General features: G+C 29.6%; 1 protein-coding gene across 3 annotated transcripts; it reads right to left on the reverse strand.

The window, feature by feature from the left end:
• LOC129305992 (shaggy-related protein kinase kappa) lies at positions 1–6,750 on the reverse strand. 3 transcript variants are annotated; one of them, XM_054946262.1, is made up of 14 exons: positions 6,484–6,750; positions 5,844–6,034; positions 5,448–5,540; positions 5,274–5,333; positions 4,900–5,172; positions 4,330–4,404; positions 3,229–3,285; positions 3,009–3,149; positions 2,878–2,928; positions 2,444–2,539; positions 1,388–1,471; positions 1,191–1,293; positions 353–406; positions 1–271 (listed from the first exon to the last, which is right to left on the reverse strand). In XM_054946262.1, exons 2-14 carry the CDS (start codon positions 5,988–5,990, stop codon positions 219–221), a joined length of 1,287 nt encoding a protein of 428 aa, XP_054802237.1. In that variant the 5' UTR covers positions 5,991–6,034; positions 6,484–6,750; the 3' UTR covers positions 1–218. The 3 variants fall into 3 exon arrangements, with proteins under 3 accessions (XP_054802237.1, XP_054802236.1, XP_054802238.1); XM_054946261.1 differs by having other exon boundaries at positions 5,844–6,065; XM_054946263.1 differs by having other exon boundaries at positions 1–406; positions 5,844–6,065; positions 6,484–6,749.
• Positions 6,751–17,016: the final 10,266 nt, after the last annotated feature.

Raw genomic sequence — 17,016 nt, forward strand, 5'->3', positions numbered from 1 at the left:
TTAAATTGGAAAGAGTTGGGAGCACAATTCTAGGTATATCAAATAATATATAATTTATACAAATACAAACTCATACCGCTTATCTTACAAAACTCATTTCAATATTACTTGTCTCAGATATACATGGAAAAGGTAGCTTCTCCAGCAACAACAGAAAACAACTCTATCCACTACACATTCAGAAACAGCAACTTTTGCATGTTATATATATATATATCCTATGAACTCTTTCTGTGAAATTCTCTGTCAGATGCACCAGATGATTTACAGCCTGGTAAGAGATAACAACTGGATAAAACAGAGTTTGGGAAAAGTTTCTAGGTGTTCAAAGCCATAAATAAGTTCTGCTTACGAGCATGCTCCGGAATTAGCCGATTGATGATATCAGGTGGTATACCCACCAGCTCTGCAAATGAAACACATAGAAGTCAGGGAGGCCATACGGCAAAAACCCTACTTTTGTGCAAAGTTGTTAGATTTTTGTACGGCTTCAATACCCAAAAGGGCAACTAAATGATTTGATACAATATTTTGAAGAACAAATATTCTATAGAACTCAACAGAACATACTCAGATGCTAAAGTAATATAGTGTGTGGCTTTAATATCCAACAATAAGATTTTTCTTTTTCAGTATCAATTCATGCATATATCAGTTTTAGAATATGTCCCGTCAGCTATTTTACAAGTTCAATATGGGAAGTCGAAAGTGGCATTACATTTCCCACAGTCACGGTTAATTTCCTTACACAGCACTCCAACCTGAACCTATATAGTTGATTAGCCTTCACTTGACTAATTCTTGAGTTGCAACGTTACTCAACATGATATATCAAAAGCCTCCATGACCATTAGTAGGAGTTTGATTATTATTAACTCCATTTGCTTAAATTTCAGCACAAACACAAGCACAAGGACTGATAGATTCATGTTTTCTCCTCACTCCACGTCCAGAGGATTTTGGTTTGAAGGGACGTGTTGGAAATTACAATACAATTATCCATGTTCCTTAACATCTCTAGTTTTTGGGTTCAACTGACCCAGACAAAGAATGCAGTTTTTCTTCATTTATGTATGTGTAGTAAACATGATGGTATCCCGAGCAAACTCAGTAAGTGGTATATTGCTACAGATAAAGCGCTTTCCAAATAATTACTCTAATCTATCTATTTGGTAGTAATCCTGACTCACCTTGGGATTTAAAATTAAACAAAGGAGGAAGTGGGCGGCCATTAGGAAGGCGGGTGTTTGGGTCCCTCAATTCATCAAAGAAGGGATGAATGCAAGCTTCCAACTGCAGTATCATAAAATAGTGAGTGTCAAATAGTATTACAAAAATATTCTACGTCCATGATCACCATAAAGAAAAAGACCGATGTTAAACTTACAGCAGTGCATCGTAAATTGGGAGAATACTGAAAGAATCTGCATACAAGATCAACTGCTTCTGGGGGCAAACGTTTCTGAAAAACCTGTCAGATGAGGATAAAATCAAGGTATAAATTCTCAGTGCCAAAATGATTCATTTTAAGCAAATATTAACACCAGCACATAAGTTATACCAAAATTTGCAAAAGCTACAAATGACAGAAGCTACAAATGATAGCTTCACATTGGCATATAATAACAGCACTAATCTGCAAACGCATTGAAAGAAAAACTGTAATTCTCATCCCTAATTTTGGGATGCCTGTACGACCTCCCACTCAACCAATGGGCAACCAGAACTGCCTTAATAAAAGGAAACAATAAAACGTAGACTATGTGTCTCTGAACTCTGAAAAAAATGTCTCATCTTGGCGTCCTTGGACAAGGAAGAATCTATAACGCAAAAAATCTACTGACCATTCTGCTCAATATCAACAAGAGATCATATGATTATTGATCTGAAATTTAGTCTATCTAATACTATTACAAATTAGCGATATTGATTTGTATCCTTCTATAGCATGTGAAACTGAATGATAAAAGTAAGCTTCCTTCTTCACTAATAACAATTTCACTTTTAAAATAACAATTTTGAACGGGGATCAATGAACTTCAGCTTGGATTATGCTTCCAATGATCCCGTCTACCTGATAAAATGCTTTCCCTTAACCTCATATGGGGCAATCTGCATACAAGGTGCTCAACATGACTTAACATTTCATCACATACTAGTAACCCCACCCCCCAACACCAAAAAAAAAAAAGTTCTGAAAGCTTAATGTGCCAGTCATTTCAATCTCTTCACAAACACCATAGAAAAAATAGGCATAATGCCATCATAGGAACTGTGCCAATTTCTGATAAAAATATTAAGCAGGAAAGCACGGGGTCAAAAATAGTAAAAATCTAGTTTACATTGGCAAAGAATGAGAATGAAGGGCTTTAATCAAAATCATGAATTGCTAGAGCATTTCTAGCAAATTAAAGGATGTAAGCAAAGACAAGACAGAACAGACCTTGTGCCATGGATGAGGTTTGATTTGCGGAAACTTAAATTCAGTATAATTTGGGTTCATGCATTTTATCTCTTCCCGGGTTGGAGTTCCCAAAACCTGAACAAAAGAAGCTTCACGTTTATACCACCAGCTTGCTCATACCAAGAAGAAATAATCAAGTATAAAAGTGCAACCTAAAGCATAAAAGTGAAAACCATCACACAAATAAGTCAAAATTCCCTTTTTTTAGCACGGATTAAAAAAATGGGGAACTTTTCATAATATTCGTCATTTCACATTGAAGTGAATGAATTCATTCAGTCTTAGAAAAAGCATCACACAATTTATTGCAAGTATTACACAAATCTAAGATAGTAATCCAGGCTTTCACAATGTATGACAGGAAAAATATGGATCTATTAGCACAAATGACAAAAAGATAGTTAACCTCTCACCTTGATGATTTCAACTAGTTGATCAACTCCGCTTTCTCCAGGAAACAAAGGCTGCAAAATAAGTTGGACATCAATGACAGAGAAAATGACAAGATAGAAAATGAGGAGTGCATGTGAGCATTAGTGTTTACCTGTCCAAGAAGTAGTTCAGCCATCACACAACCAGTTGACCATATATCTATAGCAGTTGTATACTCCGTGGCACCAAATATAAGTTCTGGGGCACGATAGTATCTTGAACAGATATAAGAAACATTTGGTTCTCCTTTCACCTGAAGAATAAGAATATGATTAAAACCTGAGCAAAGAAACAAATGCTTCCAGCAAGCAACAGTGGGTATAGTATCTTACCAACACTTTTGCACTTCCAAAATCACAAAGTTTAAGCTGATGTGTGTGCGGGTTCACCTGCCATAAGCAACATGCATTATAACACAACAAAACAAATAGTAACTGATGCTCACATGCATTTGCTAATATATACTCATGCCGGTCCTTATTGTAAGACACTTTTAACTGTTTCACATATTTAAAAAAAATTAGTTTTTTTTCTTGATATCATAAAAATATAGAGGAACTTTTATTTTTACCCTTGACTTTAAATCATAATATAATTACATTAAATACCTTTACGCTAATCAATAAAGGACAAAATTAGAAAAGGGGGTTTAATTATTACAAGGTGTCTGACATTTAGGACAAAAAATTACTTTTAGAAGGTATCCTACAAATAGGAGTGGAGGGATTACATGCACATATTCCTCAGGTTTGTCTGGCAGATGGTCAGTTCTCATGAATGGGTTTTTAAAATGAATCATAGGGAACCAAAATAGAGTGAATCTGCTCTTCAGCAGTTCATTCTTTCATAATCATTGTTTACGTTCTAAGAAACTCTTACATTTTAATCATGTTAGAGAAAAACAATACTTTAAGAGGGAAGGTAAGGGGGGAAGTAAAAATTAGAAGATTCAAATAAATTATTGTCATTAGATTTAACCAATTAACAATGGAACAAGACTACCAGTGTCCATTAACACACGACAATATGAATGATTTAAAAATACAAGGTAAAATCAGCATTCATAAAAGCTTGCACTATGAGACTAGCTTTAGTGGCAAGTTCAAAAACAATGTCCAATGATTTGATAACAATTATGAAGCCTTTTGAGAGCAAATTAAGCCTTCTTCGCCAATGCAGACATATGAGGGTGCAGGAAGGCATTAGTTGGGCCTCAGATACATATTAACAGAACAAGTTGATCTTTTTTCTTAATCTCATTTCAGCAATGCTTCCATTCACTGTGTAACTGTTAATTGATTTAGATTTAGAGTGTAAACAAAATTTCAAACACTTCTTAATAATGGTACGGACATGCAAAACTTTTTACCAAGGAAACACACTTGTAGAACTCAATATAACACCATAATCAATAGCTCAATAGGATGTCTTACCAGTAAGTTCTGAGGTTTAATGTCACGATGACATATTCCAATACAGTTATGTATATAAGCAAGGGCCCTGCAAATCTGCAGCGACCCACATAAGAAAAGAAAATAATAGTAACAATACTAATACCATAAAGAATATCAATATTACTTTCATCTTATTATTAATAATAACACAAACAGACAAGAAATGTTGGAGAGTTAGAATGTGTAAACCACATGATGATTTTTGGGCTTTTCAGTCTTTTAACCAAATATAAATGCAATATCCACGATTTATAAATTCAGAGGCAACTGTTAAAACAAAATGAAATCATCAGTGAAGCTGGAGTCAAAATTGTTCAGAACAAGGCCATACGAGGCTGAGAAAAATATAAAATAAAAAGTAAGTACAGTTCATATTTTAGTAGGGATGAATTAGCTCTTCAAGGGCTAATTGTATAATATTTGTGAGAACAACTTTCTTTATAAGGGAAATTTGTAAGTTTGTAATCATCTAAAAAATTGGATGGTTGTCTATTCCTATTCTCAAGTCTTTCCACACCAGATCAAACACACAAACAAGCAACAACAGACCTGGTATGTATAAAGCTTGACATATATTAAAGGCATTCGCTGGTTCATCCTGCTATAGCTCCTTGCCATTCGGTTAACAGTTTCAGGAACATATTCAAGAACAAGATTCAAGTAAAGCTCTTCTTTGTCAGTTGTTGAAAAGAAGCAATGCTTAAGGGCAACAATATTTGGATGATCCAGCATTTGCATAATCTGTAACTCTCTGTTCTTGTAGCGCTTGTCCTGAAGAACCTTCTTGATGGCCACAATCTCTCCAGTTTCTCTACATTTTGCCTAATAAAACCATTAAAGTGAGTATAATTTTGTATATTGTCATTAAAAGGCATGCCATATGATCAAAAGATATCGAGAAAAATAAAGCAGCTCTCCTTCACCTGAAAGACAACACCAAAAGAGCCTGTTCCAACCACATGTTCTGCAATGTAGCTGACATTCTGTCAACTCAAACAAAACATACGTCAGGGACATTGTCACCAGCTAGTAATTCACTATGATCAGATATAACCATAAAATATTTTTATTTTTCAAATAACCAAAAGAAGTTTTACCTGCTTGGATTGACCATTTCGACCACCAATGCTTGTTCTTATCACATGTCCTGTTTCGGCACCAACACCATCAATAATGTCAGGCTCACTTTCCTGAAAATCCAAATAGTAACAACTCAGAAAAAGAAAAGCTTAGAGAACAAAATTGGGGGAAAATCAATGGATGGTAAGTTCTGGCAGCAGCCATTTCTTAAATCACATAAATGTGCCCTTGGTGTAAAGGAACTGCTTCCAAACTACCATGAACTTTGCAAGTTATCGAGCAATAAGCACAACAGGAAAATAATAATAATAATAATAATACTATAAGATCATAATAAGATTTTTTTTTTTCAGTAATTGATTTGAAAAAGTCAAGCATCTAAATAATAAAATGAAAATAACCAAGAAACTTACTCTGTCCTCGTCCTGGTCAATCTTGTCCCTCAACCTCAATTCAAGCATCTCTCTGCCGAGCCAATCCACTGAACTAGATGAACCCCTGAAGCCATTAACAGACCTTGAACTGCTGGCCCCACCGTTTCCAAGGCTAGCAGACGCCATGAATGACCTTAACAAGTATCACAAGTTCTACAGTCTGCTGCCTCCTGGATAGCTAACTCCTATGTTGTCAATTTTCTTCAAGAATATATAACCCTATGAGAATTAATCGAGAACACAGGCAAAATGGAACGCAGACAACACAAAGCATAACACCCGTAACGATTAGCATAACGTAACTGAAATAAAAAATCGAAAACATTCAGCAAACAAAAATTAAACTAACAAGCAAACAAAAAGACAAGTAATGAAAAATGATCAGATCTAATCCTTTGAAGCTCCAGTTGCGAAAAATTAAATCATCACAACCATTATACCGTAAATAAATTAAACTTAACAGTGAACACCAACAATACCATTTCTAACAACTGCAAAAGAAGGGGCAAGAAAAAAAAAAACCGTAAGAATCTAAGTTCAATCTGAAACAAAATCAAATCCAACCATTAAAGCGAACGATCAAAAGCTAAAATCAGAACCGTAGCTTCATCCCACCAACCTGCAAGTGTTCCTGATCAAAATCGGGCCACTGCACTTTCATTGTACTTAACCTTCAGTTTCAATCTATACCCAAAAAAAAAAAAAAAAACTCTGATTAACAGAAACAAAGATCGGATAAACTGCTTAATTTTTCTTCACATTTTCCCACAGTTTCTCGCTCTTTCTCTCAAATTCTCTGGCTGTAACACTGATCAGCGTTTTACTGTTTCGTTCCTTGTTTCTCTCAAGTAACTCTATTTTCTGTCAAACGTTCTCTTGAGCTTCTGACACATATCCAGCATCCACTCTATTTTTTTTTTTTATAACGATTTATCTATTTTGTAATAATTTATTATTTATGCATGACAATCGGACAATTAAATAATATTTATTTATTTTTTTTTTTTTCTTCTGGGATTAATAATTATAAATTGTGTATTCAACTCAATGACAAATATTAAAAAAAAAACACAAAATACTTCTTCCATTTAAAAATATAAAGTATTTTTAATCAAATTTTATTAATAAAGTAGTTATTTACTTTTTAATTAAAACTATCTTTTTATATTTATCCCTGTTAATACCTTATAATAAATATAAAGTCATTATCAATAAGAGCACTTTTAAAAAAAATAATGATTACATTTTAAAAAATTAAAAATATTTTATATTTTTAAATATCTAACTCTTTAAAAAATGAGCATTTTTTAACGGAGAGAGTATTGTTTTTTATGCCTAACAATCAGGCAGTTTTGGCTAATAATTCAAGACGTTTTTTTGGCCAATGATTCAAAGGTTTAAATATTTAAGGTAATCCTATAATTGACTCGTCACGTTGAAAAAAAAAAAACAAAGAAAAAAATCTTTGTCATGAGCCCTCCCAAAAGAGAAAATATAATAATTTCATTTATTATTGCCAAGGCGAATTTCCTTTTATGCCCTTGTTTGATGATGATGGTTTAAGTTTAGATTCTTTATGCCTGAAGTTTAGGATCTGGTTAAACGATTTCTACTTAATTATAAGCAAACGCAATTAAATAATAAGAGAAATATAAAAATTTTAATCCATTAAATTTATTTCAATTATCAATTTAATCCTTTAAATTTAATTTTTTTTTCAATTTCATTTCTTAAGTTTGTACTGATCATTGATTTGGTTATTATTATTTAAATTTAAACATGATATAATACTATGAAAACTTACTAACATGAACAATAGAATATTGATGATAGTTATGTTGATTAATGAAAAGAAGTATAATTATTTAAGTAAAAAAATATACTCAAATTTAAAAAAATAATAATAAAACGTGCAGCAAGTGATTAGATTAATAAAAACTAAATTTATTTGAGGCCTTAATTGTTCTTATTTAGGTACACATGTACGCTAAGTTATTAAAATACTTTACACATATATTAATTTAAGAGTAAATTTATTTTTTTTAAATTTAAAAACTAGCATGATAATTTTACAAAATATAAGAGGCCAAAAAGAAAAAAAATAAATTTGAGGGATTAAAATTTTGACATCCCAATAATAAACACTCATACGAAACAACATTTAACATGTTTTTTTAAATATCCAGATTAGTTTCTAATTATAAGTTTATTTAGAGTATTTATTTTGTCATACAATGTTTAAATATGATTTTTCCAAATAATACTTTTTTATTCTATTTATTTAATTAAAATTTTTAAATTTATTGTATGTTATATCATTTTTATAATTGGTATTGCAATTTAACTAAATGTAAAAATAAATAGATTAATACGTAACATGTTATCAGGGACTTCAATCCCTAACTAAATGAAAAGAGAACTTATTAAGAGGAGTAAAATTAAAGCCAAAAAAACGAGCTGAACCTGTCAAATTAGCTCGTTTAAACCTGTATAATAATAAGGTCGGGCTTACAAATATGACCTCAAAATAATAAATCAGGCTTAAACTGGCTAGTCCATTTACTTTAGGGCTTAAAAGGGCTGGCCCTGTAGGTCCAAAGGTTAGCCCGTTTAAACTTGTATATGCATATTTTTTTTAATCAATTCTCATAATTTTGACTCTTTTTAGACTTGGAAAAAAATTAAATTAAATCTTTCTCCATATCACATGTCAGTCCATATCTACTGAGGAGGGAAGGCAAAAAAAGAAAAAAAGAAAAAATAGCAACAAAGGATCGTTGATCAAAATTTATATAAGTCAAGGATCACTTGTTGTCAAAATTCAAGTAGATACTTGTGAATTTAGGTTAGTCTTTATCAACAAGTATTTATTTAGGTTTTAATAATAACTTATTCTAAATTAATAACAGTTCATTCTAACTTGTTTTTTCATTCAAGTTTTGACAACAATTGATCCTTAATTAATATAAATTTCATACAGAAATCCTTGGTTGCTATTTTAATTTCCAAAAAAAAAAATTCAACTCTAAATCTCCTAATTCATTTAAATTCACAATAATAATTCATTCAATTCAACCTTTACTCTTCTTTCTTCAATATGCTTTTCTTCTTTTTGTTGTTGCAAGTTATCCTTGCTCTTCAGCAAGTCATTACATCGCCATCCCCGTCCCTGTCATTGTAACTCATAAGTCATCCTTGCTTCTACTTTTGCTCACTCTTCAGCTGTCCTTGTTATTGACTCCAATAGTTTCCCTCCTAAGAACAAAGTCTTAATAGTGCTCAACTAGTTAACGCTCGTTGTCATCAGTCTCCCAAGTCCTTATGTCACTTATCATGCTCGTGCATTTGTGACTCATGAGTTAAGCTCTATCTGATGCACACATCATGCTTGTGTTTTTTGTTTTCCTTGGTCTCCTAATCCCATATCTCAATCTTTCAATCTCATCTTGTATTAATTGGGTATTTGTTGGCTTAGCCGATTCATTGTTTATTGCGTTGCTACTATTTCATTAGTGTTTTTAATTCATTTAGATGTTATTTAGTTAGTTTTTTATAACTTTATTGATTGGGTATTATATTAGAATGAAGTAATTTTTTGTTTGATTAAAAACTTTGAAAAAACAATAAAAATAGTTAAAAGGGTTTGGAACTTGAAAGGTTGGCCCTGAGCTCACTATGTTGAGGGTCAAGCTTCGTATATCAGGGTCCTAAGGAAAAATTGAGCTTAAACGGGCTGGTTCTTTTAAGCTAAAGCCCGTCAAGAGCCGGCCGTGTAGGGCCGAACCAACCTGTTTTCCCAACTCTATGTAGAATTAGAGGTATAATTTGGGTCTATAGTAATCTAAACAAGCTCAAAAAATATTAAGGCCCACCCAAATAAGCCTGAAGATATTCAAGTTAAGCCTAAATATCTGAATTAATAATAATAATGATAATAATAAAATAAGATAAAAATGAAAATCTTAATTTTTTATGATAAAAAGTAAAATTAGCTAAAAAAGGAAAAATAAAATAATATTTAACAATTTGAGTATTTGAGCCAGTCCAAAAACTCAAGGTGTTAAGGTTGGGTTTAACTATAACTTTTTTATATGTTTGAGTGTTTTAAGCTCAGTCCGAATAAATCTCACCTAAATTGAACTTGATCAGAATAAGATCAGTTCATCTAAATTATCAGCTATAGTTAAAACCCATTTATATGAAGAAGAGATTAGTATTTAGCTATTGGTTAGGATTACCCTTGTCCTTGGTACAAAAAATAATAATAATTTAATGTTATTAATGTTTGCTGACACAATATATAACAATGGCATATGCTAGCTGTATGCATATCCTATTGAGATTTTAGCCTTTTAAAATAAAACTAAGTGCTATCTTATATTGTATTGTTTCAAGAATCGGGTTAAACTGAAAAGTCAAATTGATTGGACTATTGACTAGAGCTGTTAATGACTCAGTTTAAATCAAGAAATGATTTTCATGGTCATCGAGTTGAGTTGAGTTGCGTCAAAAACAAAGTTGACTTAGAAAACACATTAGTCTAAACATAATTAAAAAAAAGGCTAAAAAGTTCTTAAAATTAGAAAAATTCAAATATAAACCTTACTTAGACCATTTTTTAACATTTCACATGTGTATAATATTATTTAGACCATTTAGGTTGACAGTTATAAGTGTAGTGTAAATGTAGATATTTTTAAACATACTCATGCCTAATTTAATTAATCCAGGTCCTTCTATAATAATATTGTTTATTTATGTCCATGTTGTATTATTTTATTAACTAGATATATTGTGAATTTATTTCTTATATATGTATTCAATATTATTTTTTATTTAATAATTATGTCAATGGTTTGAACACCAATCTAACTATTTAAACCATAAAAATCAATAATTGTTGACCTTATTGATTCAATATCTAGTTCGACTTTTAAAATATTATCAAATGAAATGAAGTGATGAGGAATAAATGGACTAAAATAACAATAATGATAGATTATAGATATATTTTTGTAAGAAAAGGGCAATAAAATAATAAAAATGTGGGAAGAAGGATTGCCATGTATAATATCATGAGTATGTATTACTTTTTTTTTAAAAAATAATGATTATCATGGAGAAACTATTACAGCACTACTCTCAGTTATTATTGTAAAAAAAATATGATTAAATTGAAATAAAATCATTAGAGAATATGTTTATATTAAAATATTCGATTATTAGTATAGAAAGATTATTCATAGAAATCAAAAAGAATTTTTTTTTCGCCCAGCATAAAGAATTAAAACAAACGGGACCTAATTTTAGTAATAGCATCTTAGTGAAAATAAACACATTTTTCTGTGTATTATACCAGTTTATATAATGAATTATATTATTATATATGATTCATGGATAGTGTGCTTTGCTCTGTTTTACTATAGGTACATTCGTCTTTTTATTGTTCACACTAAAATAGTAACATAAAATGGGATAATTATATTATTTTAAAGTCTTTAGAGATTTATATTATGTAATTTTTTTTAGTGAAATCACATTTCTAATGCTCTAGAAAATAATAGAAAATATAGTAGAACTTAAATTTGTTCATAACAAAGGTAAAGTTGTTATGACCAATTATATTATTAATAAATTTATCTTCATATTAATAACGTCATGTTAGGTTTTAACTACATTTTTTTTAATTTTTTTGAAGCTCAAATACGTGCTAAAAGATTATGTCAAATAAGTTCATAAATATTTCGGAGTAATTATCCATCTTTCTAGTCCTCTTTCTCTTTCGTCATTTGATTATTATTTTTTATTTTGATGGAGTTTATTTTCATGTGTGTGTGTTAGTTTCATCATTCCCAGAACATATTAAAAGCAGAGTTTGTATAAGTTTATACTTATCTTAAAAACATCCAAGCTGTCATCATCATCATCATCATCAGTATTTTAACGTAGCATAGAATAAGTATTAATATTAATATTAATTATTAATCATTGAAAATTGATTGAGCTTATGTAGGTAAAAACCAAACCTTTTGCCTCATAGGCATGAAAATTTGCTTAAAATTCATGATATCACATTCCCTTCAGAAAAATAATATCTGCACAATTTACAAAGCATTAACGTGGAAATGAGTTTGAATAATATTGGGAGAATCACATAAAGGGCTTGAAAAGAAAATTATTTACAGATAAAGATTAATAACAAGTTCAACTTAAGAAAAAACAAATCAAGTTTTCATTTTAATAACAATCCATTTTATATTAGTCCTTATTTATAAATAATTATCTTTTCAAGTCCTTGAAATTGTTAACATCCGAATATTCTGCTTTGATGAATCAGTTGAAAATGAAATTTGATTGAAAATTGTTAATTACGTTCATCACTGTAAATTTTATTTGTATCTCTCTCTCTATTTTCACAAGCTTCATTTTTTTCTTTCTTTTTCGTTTATAATAAAGCAATGACATGAGAGGCTAAAAAGCTTCATACTATACGCACAAAATGGCAAAGCTAGGATCTTGAGTTAGGTCTTGATGATAGAGTCAGGATTCTCTATGAAAGAAAAAAAATTTTATTGCTTTCAAATCTACTATTTCTTTCTCCTTTTTTTTTAATTTTTAATTTAATTTTTAATTGTAAACTTATAAGTGCAACGAGCTAACAAAATATATTCAATAAGTTTACTTTTGAGTTTTGAATCTTCATTCTCCTTTTTTTTTTTCTGACCGGTCCTTGACTAATATATAGGATGAGGATCATGCGAGTCTGGTTTAGTTAATTTTTTTTTAAAGGATTTATAAATAATATTAACATTTAGGTATAATAAAATTATAAGTTAATATTCACTAGGCTTTGAGTTAAAAATTAAATTTTAGATCTAGGCTAAAAAGTAAAATTAAAATGGGTTTAAATTTTAAAATATTAAAATGAAGGGTACAAAATATAAAAATAAGAGGGTGCAAACTACAAAATATAAAAACTCACATATCTGTGCATGTTATTTTTCCTCAAGTGAGGGGGCATGTGGATATGCCTTGTAAAAAGATAGTAACAATGTAATTTTTAGTTTCTCAAATTTATTTTAATTATCAATTTGCTCTCTTAAATTTAATTTTTATTGATGTAGTCCTTTAAGTTTATTTTGATTATCGATTAGGTCCTTCTTATTTAAAAAAAATGTTAACTGTTAAAATTTGTTGACTTGAATAATAGAATATTGATGCAGCCATATAAATTAATAAAAATGAGTATAAATTATTATGAAGGAGAAAATAGACTCTAAAATTTTTAAAATATAAGAGAATAAAACACATTGTAGGGGATTATATTAATAAAAATTAAACTATTTGAGGGTTAATTCATTCTCATTTAACTACATATATATGTCAATTTATCAATATACTTGACACATTAAATTATTTTGAGAGTCAATTCTTGTTTTAAAATTTAAAAAGCTCACATGATAATTTAAGAAAATATAAGAGATCAAATTAATAAAAAAATAAATATAAGAGACTAAATTAATAACTAAGATAAACTTAAAAGACTAAAGATTTTATTATTTCAAGAAGATAACTAGAAGTTCCTTTTAGAAAAAAAATAAGTCTTCTTTTGTTCACTATAGTTACCCGCAAAAGAATGATGCCCATGAGAGGCCATTAGGTAGGAGTGTTCAGCTTGGACCCATCCCGATTTACTTGATATCGTCTTGATCATATCGTAATGGGTCTTGTCTAGCTCAAAAATAATCGATACAGGATTTTACAGGATGATATAGGAACAGGGTTTAGGACGAGACAAGACACAGAATTAACATCGGTACGTCCTGTCCCGTCCTGAATATTATATATATATATATATATTATTTTTTATTTAAAATATATTAATTATATTAATATAATTTATACTTATATTAATTATATCAATTATATTTTCAATACTTATAATTTTATTTAAAACTAAATTTATTTTATATTAATAATTTTAATGACATTGAGTAATATGACAATATCTTTCTTTATAATATATTAATTATATTAATATAATTTATTCATATATCTATCTATTTAATAAATTTTATTTATAACATATTTCTTGCTTTATTTTTAGAAGAGTAATTAACTTAATACATCTCCATTAAAGTAGAAGAATAATGATTTAATATTGTGCTTGACTTGCCTATTGTTGCTACTCTTATAACTTAAAGATCACTTGTATTTGCTATTATAATGTGTAGTTGTAATTAATGTAATTCAATAATTAATTTTAAATTATTGTGATTTATGTACTTGTATTGTTTTGATTTTAAATTTATACTTATATTAATTATATCAATTATATTTTCAATACTTGTAATTTTATTTAAAACTAAATTTATTTTATATTAATAATTTTAATGACATTGAGTAAATATGACAATATCTTTCTTTATAATATATTAATTATATTAATATAATTTATTCATATATCTATCTATTTAATAAATTTTATTTATAACATATTTCTTGCTTTATTTTTAGAAGAGTAATTAACTTAATACATCTCCATTAAAGTAGAAGAATAATAATTTAATATTGTGCTTGACTTGCCTATTGTTGCTACTTTTATAACCTAAAGATCACTTGTATTTGCTATTATAATGTGTAGTTGTAATTAATGTAATTCAATAATTAATTTTAAATTATTGTGATTTATGTACTTGTATTGTTTTGATTTTAAATTTAATAAATTATATAATTTAAAATTTTAATTAACGTTATTATTCAAATCTTTCTCTAATATTATTTGATTTATTGGGATGGTAGGGCATCCTGATCTTGTCCTAGTCTCATCTCGACTCTTAACGAGACAAGACGACTTTCGAGATAGGATGGGACACGGGACCAAAATTTAGTCCCGATCTTTTTTAGAGACTGGACACTGAACAGGGATGTCCCGATCTCAGCCCGCCCCATGAACATCCCTACTACTAGGTAAATAACACCAAGGATGCCTTAGGAATATTTGTTTGAAAAAAATGATTATAAGAAAATTAATTGATATGATTGATTTTAAATATAATTAATTATATTACGTGATATAATTGATAAATAAAATTAATTAATAAGTTATTATTACCTGTTTTTCAATTCAACTTTGTTGTTATATATACTTCTTTAAAAAAAATATCCATAAACAATGTAAACTCTATTTTATAAATCATGATTTTAGGTTTACAATTGATTTTAGCATGTATAGGAGTGTTTGTGTATATGAAGAAAAATATAATTTTAAATTTATAATTAATTTTAACATGTATAATAAGTGTTTAGATATTTTTAAGAGAATTATGATTTAAATTTATAGTTAATTTTGGCACATAATAGAGATGTTTAGATATATTTCACAAAATCATAGTTTTAACCTTTAAAATTGATTATTTTTGTTATCCGTCCACCAAGTCTATTTAAAAAGCCCTTATCTTCTTGATTTTGCTTTATAATTTACAACCCTAATCAACTTGTTGATTATGTTTCTTGATTTTTCTTTCATAAGAATGGAAGGAGCTTGTACTTTATAAATATTTTTGGGGTTGATATGCAAATTTGCCCTAGAAATATCATGTGAGATGCAATTGGTATCCTCAACTTTTAAAAAGTGCAATGTCACCCATGACCTTTCAAAAGTAGTGCAATGTTGCCCAAAAAGCTAACAAATTCCATTTGTTGACCGTGGATGAATTACATTTGACTAGGAAATGTTTTGTTGGCTAAACATACTTGGCACATGCCATGTGAAAGTAACATCGATGTGGCTAGAATGAGGGAAATAAAAAATTAAATTTGAAATAAAATATTAAAACCATTAAAATTAAAATAAGCAAACCACATTTGAAATGAAAAAAAGAAGCTCAATCTAAAAACCAAGTCTAAAATTAAAAAAAAACAAAAAGAATTATAAATAGCTAAAATCATTCCTAGATTGCAGCAAACAACGTTTGACATAAGTGTCAAAGCTTGTATCTGTTGATGGAATCTATAATCATGTGGAATGAGAAATCGACCAGATTCACTTCTAGAAAGGGTTTTGCTTTGAAATTCCTTCAACTACAAAAGAGTAGTTGCTTCAATATTCCTCCAAAATCAAAGCAACAAATATTTAAAGAAATTGATAAGTGTGCATGCTTCCATTGAATTGAAATTGTGGTTGGCATTCCTCCCATATTCCTTAAAGCTTCATAAGATTGCCTAAAAAATTAAATGGAAGAAGTCGAGACACTAGAACTTAGACTCAACATACACAACGTCACAAGATAATTATCAAAAAGGAAATAAAAAAGTAAAAGAGGGGAAAATTAAGTGACCTGAGGTGCTTGAAAATCAGTGTAAATATATCATGATCTAATTGTAATCTTGACAAGACCTTCAGGTTTGGAGAACTCAAAAATTAAGGTGAGTATATGGGCTCTGAGATAGAAAATGACAGTGTTGTAAGTGCAAACAGCAGCCACCAAAGTGGTGTAGGACCCTAATCAAGTAATCATAGCCTCGACCTCTTGTTGGGTTCTCTAATCTTTGCCACCTACTTGCCCCACTTCCCTCATCCTAATCCCTCTATACAATTTCTGTCTCAATCCATCTTGCTTTCACTTCTCCTGCACATTGTAAGCCTTAAATCTAAAAGTAGTGGCATTATGAGCCCTGAACTTCATGTGTTTCAAACTCCAAACAAACATGGCTTCAGACTTCCATTTCAAATTTGGACTCATCACATGCATTCCCCCTTGTCTCCCTCTACCATTAATCCAAATCCACCTTGCGTGTTCTTCATCCTTGTAGTTTTGTAAAAGAAATTGTTTTTTTTTGGTTATGAACATGTTTTAATAAAAAAATGCCATGTAGACACGCCACCAAAGCATAGAATAGTCAAAAAATGTATGTTAGTAGTCAACATTAAGGAACCATTAATTTTGGGCAACATTGCATTGCTTTTGAAAGGTTAGGGGCAACATTGCACTTTTTAAAAGTTAAGGATACCAATTACAGCTCACGTAATACTTTAGGAGCAAATTTGCATATTAACCCAACATTTTTGCTTTGTAACAAAGGCTTAAAAATATGGATAAAGTTATGAAAACTGCTACATATGATTTTAGGTGGGGTTAATGGAATCATA

Source organism: Prosopis cineraria, unplaced genomic scaffold, assembly GCF_029017545.1.
Source record: "Prosopis cineraria cultivar Desert tree isolate PC_DT_omini unplaced genomic scaffold, ASM2901754v1 PC3, whole genome shotgun sequence".
In the NCBI taxonomy this organism is placed as follows: domain Eukaryota; kingdom Viridiplantae; phylum Streptophyta; class Magnoliopsida; order Fabales; family Fabaceae; genus Prosopis; species Prosopis cineraria.

Excerpts from the sequence above, each read along its gene's own strand:
- LOC129305992 (XM_054946262.1), bottom strand. The coding sequence starts at position 5,990 with ATGGCGTCTGCTAGCCTTGGAAACGGTGGGGCCAGCAGTTCAAGGTCT. Across the intron at positions 5,334-5,447 it reads GAAATGGTCAATCCAAGCAG|AATGTCAGCTACATTGCAGA; the intron begins GTAAAACTTCTT and ends TTGAGTTGACAG. Across the intron at positions 2,540-2,877 it reads AACTAGTTGAAATCATCAAG|GTTTTGGGAACTCCAACCCG; the intron begins GTGAGAGGTTAA and ends TCTTTTGTTCAG.